The sequence below is a fragment of the Galleria mellonella genome, unplaced genomic scaffold, assembly GCF_026898425.1.
Source record: "Galleria mellonella isolate WM207_F2 unplaced genomic scaffold, CSIRO_AGI_GalMel_v1 utg117, whole genome shotgun sequence".
NCBI classification, from domain to species: domain Eukaryota; kingdom Metazoa; phylum Arthropoda; class Insecta; order Lepidoptera; family Pyralidae; genus Galleria; species Galleria mellonella.
Window position 1 is genome coordinate 2,595,030 of NW_026441980.1, and position 16,016 is coordinate 2,611,045.

Consider the following 16,016-nt stretch of genomic DNA (forward strand, 5'->3'; position numbering starts at 1 on the left):
AAAACAAATGAAATACAAAGATCTTTGAGTGGTGATTTTATATATGCGAATACGATTCGATCTTCCCAGACAGTCTCGACCGATTACAAGCGCTTTTTTCTATATGGAACAGTCCTAAGCCACTTATATGCTTTGCATCATAAAAATTGACTATTCAAAAAATATAAGGGACTTAGAACTGTTCCTTATGATTATCTATGTGAAAGGGCTATCTCAAATATATTGCAGAGTTATTGCATTTGACCTAAGAATTTTACTTTTTGAAATCATTCGATGGAATTGATAAGCGATATAGATTCAATACGCTGTACCGTCGTGCTCTGTCCATAGCTATATATGAACGTAATATATGAACATAAGCTTCCCCCTTGGGTGGTTTTGCCAGTAGTTCCCACTCTTGACAGGCGGGTTGACAACCGCAATTAGATTTTAGAGATGTTTTAAGAGGGATGCTACTGCCCATCCCTCGCTTTACCTTAGCCGTTTCTTACGACACCCACGGAAAAGGAAGAGGTGGCCCATTCTATGCCGGGACCATATGACAACATCTGTGTAACTCACTGATTATATATAGTTTCTGTAGGTAAAGATTTTAAAATCGTTTGAATAGTTTTTGAGATTATTCATTACAAACAAACAAACGCATCTTTCCTCTTTGTAATTCTCTCGTACATAAAATGACGTGTTTTCTTAGAAAGCCACTTATTTGACATAACAAGAGCCGTATCCTCCATTCAAACATCTGGCATTCATTAAATTCTCTCTCATTCTCTATAATTAACGCTCCAACGAAAATATATGTATTGTTTAGCTGTGTTCTCTAATTGTGGGTGACACTCACAAATTTAATGGAATCCAACAAATTCATGATGATAATATTTGTAATACTTTATTGTATATATCATTCTTAGATTATATAGATAAAGCGTCGAGTCTCGAAAATGAGGCAACTTTTTGACAATTAGCTGATTCGTTTTTTTTTATTAATTTTTTTTTTTTATACAACTTAGTATGGCAAACAAGCTGACGGCCCACCTGATGGAAAGTGGTAACCGTCGCCTATAGACATGAGTAGTACCATGGACATAACAGAGTATACTGTTTCGCCCGTAATTTATCAATGTGATATCAATCGTTAACCATCCACTGTTGAACATAAGCCTTACATGGGAGCTGTAAATGGGCAACTGCAGTTCAACTTTAGTGATGTCTTAGGAGGGACGCCGCTGTCTATCTCTCGACCATTGTGTTCCCTTAGACGCCTCTTACGACACCCATAGAAAAGGAATGGGTATGACATATTTAATTTACTATAATTTAAAACCTATTTCTCTTTTCAGATCCAAGAGTACAAGGATGGTTCCTGTTCGATACACCGCTGCCTACGCTGGCGATGGTCATAGTCTACCTGTCAATCGTGATGGTCATAGGCCCTCTATGGATGACAAATAAAAAGCCATACAAAATACAAAACACACTAGTTGCTTACAACGCTGGACAAGTTCTCTTGTCATCTTATATGTTTTATGAGGTTTGTATAATTTTTTAATTACTTTTTTTTTTATTCAACTTAGAATGGCAAACAAGCTGACGACCCACCAGATGAAAAGTGGTAACCGTCGCCTACAGACATGAACAGTACCATGATACACCACCATGTGTTGCTATTCCTGATGACTCAGATGTTATTCCTCTGTACCCTGTAAATTCACTGTCATATCCCACCCTTCAAACCGAAATACAGTCATCCAAATACAACTGCTTCACAGTTGAAATACGAATGGGACAGAGGTATCTAAGCAAACGACTTTTGTACAAAGTCTCCCTCTGGTTATGAATGTTATAAGACAAAAGTATTTAGTAAAACAGTAATGCTATAAGTCAAAAATACTTCTGTGTAATTTAGAATGAAAAAAAAAACTACAGACCTGATAGGTAGCTGTAACTGTCGATAGACAGTCATCAGAGATTTTTTTTTATATTAAAAGGTCCTTCTATTGATCACAATCTCATCTGATGGAAAGCGATGACGTGGTTTAAGATGGAGCTCGAATAGCCACACTCACAGTTGCCTTAAATTTGCATTAAATATATTTGGATGGGAAAAACATCATACATTATACTGTTACGTCCATTATATGCCATTGTACCCTTCATGCGGTGCCATTTCCGACTGGAGTACTATATCTCTGTAAAACTCGAACACTGTCGTACAAAGACAAGTAGAACAGACTTACCTATGCAGACGACTTTTACAAAAGTCTCCAAATAGTTTAAATTTAACTTAAAATGGGAAAAACTGATAGCCCACTTGTTTAAATTGGTAACTGTGGACTATAGATATGAACAACACCATGATTTCCCCTTGCCATCAAATAATTAGTACTGAATAAGTTTTTTTTTTTTATTGGATGAAAATGGTATGGTAACCCCGCCTGCGCTAACGGGATACGCTGGCGGGGCACCAGTGCAGGGTGATAGGTGAGGATGAAAACAGGCCAGTTAGCCCATCATGATGAATTCATTAGGAATTAATCATGATAGTTTCCAGGGGGAACCGCGAGGAGGTCGACCTGGTTGGGTATATTGCTAGCAATGGGATTCTTAGTCTCCATTACTAACAATCCCTTTCCCCCTATTGAATAAGTTAGGTATGCAAAAAATATGACGATACTAATAAAATATTTAGTTAATTAATTCACTAATTAAAATAAACCTTATGTAGGTTAATTTTAGTCAACAAATTATGTTACGTAGGTATTTTAATGGGTATAAACTGTTTCGATTGTCCAGATTAAATCATCTACTTTCACATTAACGCCCCTAATATTGCTCATAGGCTACAGTAACTGCTTACTATCAAGGCCATATGCTTGTTTGCTATATTTAGTAGTATAAAATAAAACATTATCTATACTTACAATAAATCTGTAGAGAGTCAATTCTGTACATGAAATATATTTCCAAAATAACTATCAGGTGATAATTAGTGATCGATACTGATGCCAAAAATGCAATCAGGAAAATTTTTGTCTGTCTGTATGTTCGTTATAGAAACAAAAACTACCCGACGGATTTTACCGAAACTTGGTACAATTATTCATCATACTTCTGGGCAGGTTATGGTATATTTTCATTACGCTACGATCAATAGGAGCAGAGCAGTGAAGGGTATGTTAAAAATGTCCACCCGTGCGACGCCGGGATGGGCCGCTAGTATGTAATAAATGAATGAATGAGTGAATGCAAACTCTTTATTCCTCTTTAAAGAATGACATAAATTAGAATGATAAAAAGTCAACATATTTCTTTAATTTTCAACAGACTTCAAAAAGATGATTCTCAATTATTATTATTTTTTTTTATTTGAAAGGATATACTTATAGATTAGTTCCACAGTAAGTTTTATCAAAATGGGTTTAGTACTTTATTTTTTAATCTTCAAAATAACAGGTTTGGTCGCAATTGAAGTCAGTTTTTTTTTTATAGGACACGTTCTTTAATTTAATTACAATTTAATTAGACAATAATACGTATAATACAAAATTAATTAAATTTCTTCTTTTACTTTTAAAAGTTACCTAACAATTTTTGCACAGACCAACATACGAACAATCAAAAACGTCAACACAGTGTTGATAGCAAACAATGGTGCACTAAGATAATTTTCTATGTCAAGGCGGGTTGTTAACTCATTTGCCGACTTACTCAACCGATACCCGTGACATTAGGCTACAACAATAGGTTGTAGCGTAGTAAGATTGCATGTATTTTGCCTATCTTAGTTTGTTGATCAAATTTATAGTAGAATTCATGCTTACTATACAGTAGAAAGACTTCTTGTTCTTGATTATTTGTTTAATTCTGGAATTAAACAAAATAATTGTAATCAAACAACCAGCGGGTCTACCATGAAATGAAATTCCGAAATTTCGGACTCAATTTCGTGTTTTTGTTTATACCAAAATCGGACCAATAAATGGAGTTTAACATTTCGTTCGTCATACATCCTATCGTAAAAGTCCAAAGGAACAATATTTTAATAGTTTTAATATTTCCAAACAGCATGTATTATGTAATTTTAACATCAAATTTGTGTTTCGTTTGACTCCGAAATTAGGTAAGGTAGGCCCTTTGTAATATGGACTTCCGCAAGATAACACCTAGTTCAGTAAGATATCTTCTAGTTTTTTGATGTGATACAATAATTAAAACATGATTTTTTAAATTACATTTACATTTTAAGATTGTGTTCCATAAAAAATACCATTAATCATAGAATACACCGCATATAACTTTACCATTGAAAACTTTGCACCTACTTCGATATTTTGGTTCGAAATTTTTCATACACATTTTTGCTATTAAAATCCAAAAGTTTCATTGAGAATTGAATAAAAATATTTTTGCATAATTAATATTTTAGTGATAAGAAAGGATAAACAAGGTGAGCAGAAGCGGCAATGGGCTGCTCACATAGTTCGAAGAACCGACAACCGATGGGGAAGAAATGTTCTTGAATAGCGAGCGCGTACGTGTAAACACCGTATAGGACGACCCCCGCTAGATGGAGTGACGACCTGAAATGCTCAGGACCATTCTTTGTGGCAATCTATAGGGGAGACTTATGTCCAGCAGTGGACCGATAATGGCTGAAATGATGATGATGATGATGAACATTTTAGTGCATTAATCGATCAAAAACAATTAAAAATGTCTAGTCGTTTATGAAAATTTACGAATAAATCCGACGAGATTAGCGTACTTCGTTATGAATGTTCTTGAACTTGAGTCCAACATGAAAGTAAACACTATTATAAATACGAATGTTTGAGACGGATATATATTTGTTACTCGTTCACGCAAACTAAATGGATTTGAATAAATTATAGGACGCTTTACATACTGTTACACATGGTCGAAGCCGCAGGATATAACTAATCTATACTAATATTACTATAACGAGGAATGATTTGATTTTTTGTTACTTTGTTTATAATGGATAAATTCAGAAACTACTCATTCGAATTTTAAAATTATTTTATCTATAGAAAGCTGCATTATCAGTAACGTAGGCTAGTACATTATTTTCGAAGTTGGCCTGAATCACTGGTAGATCACGGGCTATAAAAATACATTTTAAATATGACCAGCGTCTTCCTTTTAGATATTTGCAAAAAAAAAAAGGAAAACTCTTAACATTTTCCAATATTATTTTTAAAACTTATTTTATTGATTTTTTTTAACTGTGTCTATATACATATATATTTTCATGTGATCCCGAACATAGAATGGGTCACCTCTTTCTTATCCGTGGGTGTCATAAGAGGCAATTAAGGGAACTTAATAGTCGATGAATGGACAGTGGAGTCCCTCTTAAAACATCTCCAAAGCCTAACTGCGGTTGCCAATCCGCTTGCCAAGCGTATTAAGTACTGGCAACCTCTCCCTCATAGAAGAAGCTTATGTTCAACAGTGGACAAGTAAAGGCTAATATGATGATAATTACATAGACATATACCAATATTTTTTTATACAATTTAGAATGGCAAACAAGCTGACGGCCCACCTGATGGAAAGTGGTAACCGTCGCCTATAGACATGAACAGTATACCATGGACATAACAGAGTATACTGTTTCACCCATGATACCCCATATGCGTTGCCATTCCTAAGGACTCAGGTGTTATATCTCTGTACCCTGTAAATTCACGCCATATCCCACTCTTTAAACTGAAATACAGCCATGCAAACACAACTGCTTTACAGTTGAAACACGAATGGGACCCAAGCAAACGACTTTTGTACAAAGTCTCCCTCTGGTGAGTATTTATTTATTTGTACTTCATTACACACAGATCACCGTAAAAGTTCTCTTTCAACAAACCCAACTAGTGACAATTTACAAACAAAAAAAGTTAGACAAAACTTAAAATTGTACACAGCCGATTATATTACCTACATCGTAACTCGAGATCAAATTACAACTCAGAAATCACAAGATTATCACTTTCCTATTAGCATGCGGAACCCGCGATGCGTGAAGTACGTTCACACTTGACCAGCTATCGGTTTTCGTAACAGCTGTCGTGTTCCCGAACTATCAGCGTAGATGAATAAGGCCAAGGGAATAGATTTGAATATTTTAATCAACATCATCATTTCTCTCATTAATTGTCCACTGATGAAATATCTCATAGACTTAGATTATATAGATAGAGTGTCACCATATAAATGCTTCACCAAAAACATGTCAACTTTTTTATCCACTTGTTCGTAAATAGGGTTTTTTAAAGGAATGATATTGAAATGGTAACCACACCTGCGCTAACGGAATACGCTGGCGGGGCACCAGAGAGGGATGATGGGTGGTAATGAAAAGACAGGTCATTTAGCCTATCGTGATAAATTCACTTGGAATAGAATACGATAGTTTCCAGGGGGAACCGCAAGCAGGTCGACCTGACAGGGTGTATTGCTAACAATGGGGCTACTAATCCCCTTTTTTAACAATCCATTATCCCCCTCGTAAATAGGGTTACCACAATGTACATTTTTTACTCAATGTATGAGAGAAATTGCAATGCTGCAAGGTTAAATTTAAAAATAAAACTGAAATAAAATATACTACATTTAAAAGACCAAGATTGCATAAGATTTGTAATATAAAATAAAGACGTAAAATAAATTTTCATTTTAAAGTATTTGAAATTGACTGCCTTTTTAAGACATGTATATTAATTTGTGAAGAATACGTACATAATTATATATGTTACATCAGAAAAATTTGTTTCCAAATCAAATTGCAGGCGTTCAAAACCGCTTACCTTCAGGTGGGCCGTTTGTTTGCCACCTCAGTGGTATAAAAAATTTTAAAAATCGACGACACTGGAATATTATTAATCCAATTACTTGCAACACTATAAAAATTTTGTATAAATAAAAAATATGTATCGAATTAAATCAGCAAAATGTCAATTTAGCTGACTAAATGTTTATACGTTTTTGATACTTCGTGCTCTATCTATATAATCTAACCTCACAGATTAGATAGAAATCTCAATACTTAATTCATAACAAAAAAAGGGATGTTATGAACTTGAACTTTTGTATGATTAGTCTATTGTATGTCTTTGTTTATTTATACAAAAATCGTCTGCTTGGGTACCTCTGTCCCATTCATGTTTCTGCCATAAAACAGCTATGCTGTTGCTATGTGAGATATGGCATATATGTAATATGGGATATAAAATTTCAGGGTATAGGAATACGACACTATAGTTCTCAGCAACGTAACATGTAAGGGGTATCGTGGGCATAATAGTGTATTCTGTAATGTCTTCGGTGCTGTTCATGTCTATTGAATTATATGACTAGAGGGAGGCTTTGTACAAAGTCATCCAATTGGGTACCTCTGTCCCATTTGTATTTCTGCCGTGAACTAGTTGTGTTTGCATGGTTGTTTCGGTTTGAAGGGTGAAATATAGCAATGAAATTACGAGTACAAACGCATAACACCTTAGTCCTCAGTAATGATAACGCATGAATAGTGTCATGGGCGACACAGTATACTTTGTTGTATCAATAGTTTATGCTTATTGGCGACGGTTATCATTTTCCATTAGTTGGCTGATATCTTGTTTTCCTTTCTAAGTATAATTTCCTTGCTAAGTATCAATCATCGGAAATTGTTAGTAATGGGGTTGCTAACAATGTCTAACAATTTCTTCTCACACCTAACACAACTGTTAGAAATAGTTGAAAATACTTTTTTCTTTTTTTTTTATATATGTACTATATATTATATATAAAATATTATATTGTTTTATTTATCGACAGCACTTAATGTCAGGATGGTGGGGTGACTACAGCATCGCGTGCCAGCCGGTTGACTACAGCGATAACGAGCAAGCGAGAAGGGTGAGTAGTAGTATTTATGCTATAAGGAATTTAGTATTAATATTTAGTAGTAAAAATAATAAACTTTTATTAACAAATACAGGGTTGCACTGATACATATTTTTACCCTGGCTTACAGATTAGGGTAACCTATGCTTTGTAAGTCAGTTCCTTCCAACACACAAGAACTTATTCTATATATTTGTACATGCAAAATTAACAATATTAAGTTGATGAGATTGTTAGTAATGCATACTACCAGCTCCATTGCTAGCAATATACTCTGTCAAGTCAACATCCACGTGGTCCTCTTTGGAAACCATGGTGCTGAATGCCAGGTATATTCATCACAATGGCCTAACTGACCTGCCATTTGATTCTCACCTATCATCCCTCACTGGTGCATCGCCAGCGTATACATTTAACGCAGGCGGGGTTATCATTCCATTACCATTATTTAAAAATAAAAAAAAAAACGGTTGATATCATGATCTATCTTTCCACATATTCTTCTTATTATTTTTCTTCAAATATTAGTGATTCGTGTGATGATAGATGTCAGGAGTGTTCTTCTCTAGAAATCTATCCGATTCTAGAATAAGGGCATACGGGTATGCGACCCCGGCCTCCCGAGCCGCTGCAGTGTCTCAGTTCTTTCGCAGCTGCAGTGTCCCTCCCCCTTTTCCTTTCCCACATAAGTCCCTTATTCCTTTCATTTACTAATTTCCATTAAGCATTTCCAACGTTCCCTTCCTTTTTTCCTCAATCCTTTCCTCCAAACTGTAGTTGGCGGAAACCACCAACAAATGCATTCCCAAAGAGGGTTGACGTCAGGCAGGCGGCCGGTCGTAAAACTATAAGCCAAATCCTTTAGTATTATGAATAAAACCATATTACGCCGACCTCAAATAATAATTGGGATAAGAGTAGGAAGATGATGATTAGTGATTCGTATTGTACGAGTATATAAATATCAGAGAGCATATTGTATAATTACGGTGAAACTTGGAGCGTGTTTTGCTTATATTATCTAGTTTACTCAACCAAGCATAATTCTAGCATTAATGCACTTAATCTGTATATACATATTTTATTTCATTTCTTATTAAAGGAAAACTAACAGCTAGAAAATTTCATAATATATTTTATTATAAAATTTTCTAGCTGTTAGATTAAGATACTAAATCATTTTATTAAAATATTTATTTATTTTACATTTTATTGCACCATTTATAAAATAGTAAATACAGTTAATTTTACTGAGAGGTGATACAAAAGGCGGCCTTATTGCTAAGCAATCTCTTCCAGACAACCTTTGGGTAGAGGACACTGAAAAAAAAAGGCAAAGGGCTCACTATTATACATACACTAATATGTACAAACATATATACATACATACAAATAAGTATATACATAAACATACACATACTTAATAGCTCACATACAACAGGAGAGAATAAAGGAGGAAGATGAAGAATGAAATATTAAAAAATTTGAATAGGAAATTTCATTAAATCAAGTCAAATTTATTTATAATCTATTATGTTGTAGTAAAATTGTTTAAATACAATAGTTAAAACTTAGCCACAAATACTTACAAGTGCTGAATTAGCTTTATTCGAGTATTGTATTACTCAAATATTTAATAGTCACTCAGATACTCGAATACTCAATATAGACAATTCGAGTACACAACATTCGAATACAGGTTTCGAGTACTTGCAACACTCAAATACTACTCACATATTTACCATGAATATTAAAGTTTTGTTTCATACTAGTATTTTCTTTTAATAGCCAAAGAAAAATTAAAATAATAAATCCGAGTACTTGTCCGAGACTTTAAATTCGAGTCAGGATTCGATTTTCTTTTATCGACTATCAAAATACTCGAATGCTGAAAAAGGCTAACTCGATAAATCGCTAAACTAAACTACCGAATTAAAATTACCGAATTAATCATATAATGAGTTGCAAAAAAATCTACAAATAAAACATTTAAATTTTACACCTACTCGGTATTTTACTTCAGAAGATTTTAAAAATATTTTTTTTCAATTCATTGATAGCTTATTAAGAATATACTGTGACAGCTAATTATATAATTCTCACTATAATGAGCTATCAGAGTACAAAAAAAAACTACTAAATGGGTTTGAATGAAATTTAGTACACCAAAATACTTTCTCCTAACTTAATACATAGGATACTTTACTGATTCACGCGGGCAAAGCTGCGAAATACAACTCTTTTATAATATTAGTATAAAGAAATCATTTGTAAAGTCCATTTTTTAAGCAAATTTAATTATTATTATTTTTTATACGTGCGTAAACCAAAACCTATCTGCGCGTGGATTCGTTCGACACTTGTCTAGGTTACAGGTGTGACTGTGCGTAAGAATGGTATAGAGTCAGCGAAAGTAACTCAGCTGCTAGACTGTATAATAAAATGAAACCAGTCTTATGTAGGTTTAGATTCAACGCCTAGAGAAGGTGGTCAATTATCGATCATTTATTGATACAAGTTCATATAGCCACAAAGAAAGCGACGTGTATACGTGTGTGAGTGTGTGTGCATTAACATACACGCACACACAAACAAACACTCTCACTCAAAAATATAAAATCGCCTTTTGTACTTCATATGTGTAATTTGTATATTTTTTATGGAATTTTTATTTTTTGGTGAAATAAAGACTTAAGAATAGATATATTTCGTAGATACTTTACATTGCAAATATTTGAATACACATAAACGCACAGCTCCGCGTTCATGAATAAATCGCGAAGTCGCATATTTGTGTGTAGATTTTATTTCGCAGCTTTTGTCACAAAATATATATACAATTATAATACTCATAGATTACTATATCTATTGAAAAAAGAGTTGTCAAAATCGCGTCAGATAGCAGCTAGAGACAAAATTTCGAAAGAAAAAAACACTCAGGTCAATTCTGAGTTGCTATTTCACTAAACTTATATCTTAAACTAATATTTTAATTTGGTAGTTTCACGATTAAACTGTTTTACAGAGCACCATAAACTAAATTTCTAATAATTTTGACTTAAATAAATTAGAAATTTAGTTTTTATTGGACCTTAGAATAAAGATTTCGCAGTGACATCAAATTGAAATTTTAATTTTAGGCATAGATTTAGAGAAATGCCGCCTCAGTTTCGATCCTAATTAAATTCAAATTCCGCATTCTAAATTCAAATATTTTCAATGTGGTGTCCACAGAACGTCTCAACATTAATCGGTGTGTGTGTGTTCATAATTTAAATAGTTTTTTTTTTCTTTTTTTGCTATGCAAAATGTATTTAATATCAAACTCGTTTGATTGATCACTGAACGGGTTTTCTAGGGCCTTAATTATTATAAATAGTGATAGTAGGTACTTTGTTCAGTGCTGTTGCATACGTTTTTTGTTTATACTTTCACATTTTACTGATGTTATTCATTCTATCATCTGTAGTATGTATGAGCTTCGTCTTAATATATACGCTACATATTTAACAGGAAATGAGTATTTGCTTAACGTGTTTTTTTAGGGATCCGTATGTCGAAGGTTAAAACCCTTATAATTTAAATAAAAAACTGGAAGTTTCCATTAAAAAAGTTTCCATTTTTTTTATTTCATGCAATAATTATTACAATAATTATGATTTTTATACTTTAATAATAGATAGATAAATTAATGGACAGACATAGATACATGTGCAAAAAAAGATAAAAGAATACATATACAAGAGAAAAGAAAACGCATAAAAGAAATAACATATTATTTGTTTCGCATGAAACAAATATACCAAAGTAACATAAAATGGTCACAACTCAGTTTATTGCTTTACCCTCAAAAGAGCAAATCACATATATTCTATTGTTGCCAAAAGCCAGCCGCGAAGTTACTTAGCAACGTGAAATATAAATAAATAATATAATCATATTTATAAAATTTAAAATTAAAATCATATAAATTATTATTATTATTTATGTGGACAGTTACTGACTAATAGTCAAAATTAAATTACTAACGAACGCCATCTAGAGGATTTTTTTGACAAAATGTCCGACATCAATTTACTTGACAGGTACTTTTCACGTATATCGTCTTGTAACTCGTGAACTGTCCATTGCTGATTACTAGCCTTTATCGACATTACTTGTTATCAGTCTGTATTATGAAAAATCTGTCAAATAATTTGACTCTCTCAATCTCAGTGAGTCAGTCTGAGAGAGTAAAATTATTTGACACGGTTATAAAATTTCCTTGTAAAAATGAACTGTGCCTCAAATTACAAATGCGGCTCGCACTTGACTCCTTTTTTTACGATACAAGGTATAGTAGATATAGAAAGTAACGCTTTACAGAGATCGTCATATTCGCGAGATGACCATAGATTAGAAAAAAACTTATTGCCCAGATATTACGTGAACAATAGTTAAAAGCATATGATTATAAATTTGGCTATTTTATTATACTTTTTTATGTACAATTTTGACAATACTTTTATAGTAGACATTAACTGCAGAGAAATGTTTTTTTTTTTGTCGTTACTTTTTTTATCGGCGCAATCAATCAATCAATCATTTATTTGCATAAACATAAATACAGTTATACATTTGATTTTGTAGAATATACAGAGCGCTATGTTTTACCATCATTAGGCGTAAACAGATTATTATTATACACAAGTAGTTAACTTGAGAAAAAAAAACAAAAAGATATTTTTCTGATAACTATTGTATAACTGATAATATTGTAAAAAATCACTTAAAATCTATAAGTACAATTATTGTCATGAATTTCATTTGGCCCTTCTTGTCTCTTAGAGACATTTTGCTTTCAGGCAACTAAATAAATACCTTTCGCCTAGTAATAATCTATGTTCTATAGTGTCGGTCAAGTTCGCTCAATTATTTTTCATCTCTCAAAGATATTTGCTGGCAGGCAACAAATAAATACCTATCACCTACTAATACTTTGTATCCCGTAGCATAGGTCAAGTTCACTTAATAAATTTTTTGCCTCTCAGAGACATTTGCTTGTTGACAACTAAATAGACACCTTCCACCTAGTATGGGTTTGTATGTAGCGGTCTTGGTCAAGTTCACTCAATATTTTTTTGCCTATTGGAAACATTTACTTGTTAGTAAATAAATATACACTTACTCTCTAGTAATAACTTTGTGTTCCGTGGTCTCAATCAAATTCACTCAATATTTTTTTGTCTCTTGGGTATATTTATTTGTTGACAACTAAATATACACGCATTACCCGCTCTATGACCTGTGGTACCTAACACATTTATACAATGAATTTTTGTCTCTCAGAGACATTTAGTTTTAGGCAACAAAATGGACACCTGCCACCTAATATTACTCTGTGTCCTGTACCGTCGGTCAAGTTCACTCAATGGCACCGACTACACGGCATACTTAAACGACTTTCGAACATTTGTCTAGGTTACTTAGGAAATAAAAGAGAAATCAATGGCCATTGTACTTTGATAACAACACACAGAGGTGTGGCGACATCTGTCTGTTAATCTTGTCAAAAAATTTATTATCATAACATTGACAATACCTCGTTACGTATTATTTTCTCTCTACTGATAACCAACATGGTTGACTCAAGTTTCTTTTTATAAAAAAAAAGTTAAATATTACCAGATTAGATGGGCGGCTTAATATAGAGTTTTATTTCGTGTTGTTCTTCTCTTATACTAGTATATTACTCTTTACTTACTTTTTTTTTTATACAACTTAGAATGGCAAACAAGCTGACATCCCACCTGATGGAAAGTGGTAATCGTCGCCTATAGACATGAGCAGTACTATAGTAACAGAGTATACTGTTTCACCCATAATACCCTCTGTGCGTTACCATTCCTAAGGACTAATGTATTATTTCTCTGTATCCTGTAAATTTACTGTCACATTCCACCCTTCAAACCGAAACACAGCCATGCAAACAACTGCTTCACGGTTGAAACACGAATGGGACAGAGGTACCCAAGCAATCGACTTTTGTACAAAGTCTCCCTCTAAGATATAAGGGAGACAACATTGTTTATCTTATAAATATAATAAAAGTATAACTAGATGATGTCTGTACATGGAAAAAAAAAATTATATTATCCATTAACTGTCTATTACTGGACCTATGTCCAGTACGGACATAGGTCCGGTATGGATCTACCTCCACCACAAAGCGGGTTTTGCCAATAATTGCTACGCTTGGCAACTTAGCAACCGTAGTTAGGATTTGGTAGTGTTTTAAGAGATCCCGCCCCCGCTGTCCAATCCTCGACCAATAAATTCTCTTAGTCGCCTCTTATGACACCCATAGGATAGGAAGCGGTGGCCTATTCCATCTCGGGACCACACGATCGTTTTCACAATTGTGATCCTTAGTATCTAGTATTTATTTTATAAGCTGATATAATAAATAAATAATAAATACATCTTGAAAGAATATACATGGATTCGTCGTGTTTTGAGTGGCGCGTAAAAATCAGAAGTAGACAATGTCACTTAGTGACTAATAGGACATTAGAGGGCGCCACATGTACATGATTAATAAGTAGAAGTTTTTTTGATATTGGCAAATTTAGCAAATAATTTAAGCATGTCGTTTTATCGAAGTAACGATGCATAAAATGAAATAATTTGAACCATAAGCAGCAACTAAGCATGATGAGACTCTATCAAGAGAATAAACCCCGTCAATTTAAAATATACATATAAAAGTTAGTTTAGAATTAGTATAAAAAAATACTTAGTATACTAAAAAGAAAAGAAAAAAGACAAGGAAAAAAGGAATATTTAAAAGAAACAAGCTCTCAAAAACGTAAATTGAATCTTTTTTCTATGCAATTTAGAATGGCAAACAAGCTGACAGCACACCTGACGGAAAGTGGTAACCGTTGTCTATAGACATGAGCAGTATCATGGACATAACAGAGTATACAGTTTCGCCCATGATACCCCCGATGCATTGCCATTCCTGAGGGCTCAGATATTATTTCCCCGTACCCTGCAAATTCACTGCCATATCCCACCCTTCAAATCAAAATACAGCCATGCAAACACAACTGCTTTACGGCAGAAACACGAATGGGACAGAGGTGTCCAAGCAAACCATTTTTGTACAAAGTCTACAAATTCCTCCTTCTTTTAAAAATTTCTTTTTTTCTTCCTTTTCTTCCCTTTATCTTTAAAAGTTATTTAAAAATAAAGTTCTCTTAATCATGTCGTATTATATACGATGCTTCTTGACCACCTCTTAATTTGAAATTACTTTGTAATTTTCATGCAAATAGGACACTCCATTTAGTTGCGGTAGCATAAAAGATGCAGACTTACTTTCAAAATTTATTAATATAATTGGTGATTTGGTGAAACTCATAGCCGAATTTAAGATATTTGGAGACTTTTCAAAATGCATTTGTATATAATTAACTTTATATTACTATATTATACCACAGGGAGACTTTGTACAAAAGTCGATTGCTTGGGTACCTCTGTCCCATTCGTGTTTCAACCGTGAAGCAGTTGTGTTTGCATGGCTGTGTTTCGGTTTGAAGGGTGGGATATGGCGTGAATTTACAGGGTACAGAGGAATAACACCTGAGTTCTCAGGAATGGCAACGCATGGGGGGGTATCATGGGCGAAATAGTATACTCAGTTATGTCCATGGTACTACTCATGTCTATAGGTGAGGGTTACCATTTTCCATCAGGTGGGCACTTTCCGTCAGCTTGTTTGCCATTCTGAGTTGCATTAAAAAAAAAAGGAAAAAAAAAATATACGTAACAATTTAAACCCCACATGGCGATAGAATAGGCCACCCCTTCCTTTCCAGTGGGTGTCATAAGAGGCGACTAAGGGAAGGCGAGGGATGGACAGCAGCGTCCCTCTTAAAACATCTCTAAAACCTAACTGCGGTTGCCAATCCGCCTGCCAAGCGTGGCAACTACTGGCAAAACCCTCCAAGAAGAAGGCTTATGTTCAGCAGTGGACAGTTAAAGATTGATATGATGATGATGGCCTTAAACCTTATTATGACATGAAATTGGTGATCAAATCTGCTCAAATACAAAGAAGATTT

General features: G+C 33.7%; 1 protein-coding gene across 3 annotated transcripts in view; it reads left to right on the plus strand.

Annotated features, from left to right (window-relative positions):
- Positions 1-16,016, plus strand: part of LOC113512778 (elongation of very long chain fatty acids protein 7-like) — an 88,900-nt gene that overhangs the window by 52,172 nt on the left and 20,712 nt on the right. For all 3 annotated transcript variants that reach the window (XM_052896114.1, XM_052896106.1, XM_052896112.1), the window contains exons 3-4: positions 1,341-1,531; positions 7,840-7,920. In XM_052896114.1, the coding sequence (XP_052752074.1) occupies positions 1,341-1,531; positions 7,840-7,920 (272 nt within the window). The remainder of the gene's footprint in view (positions 1-1,340; positions 1,532-7,839; positions 7,921-16,016) is intronic.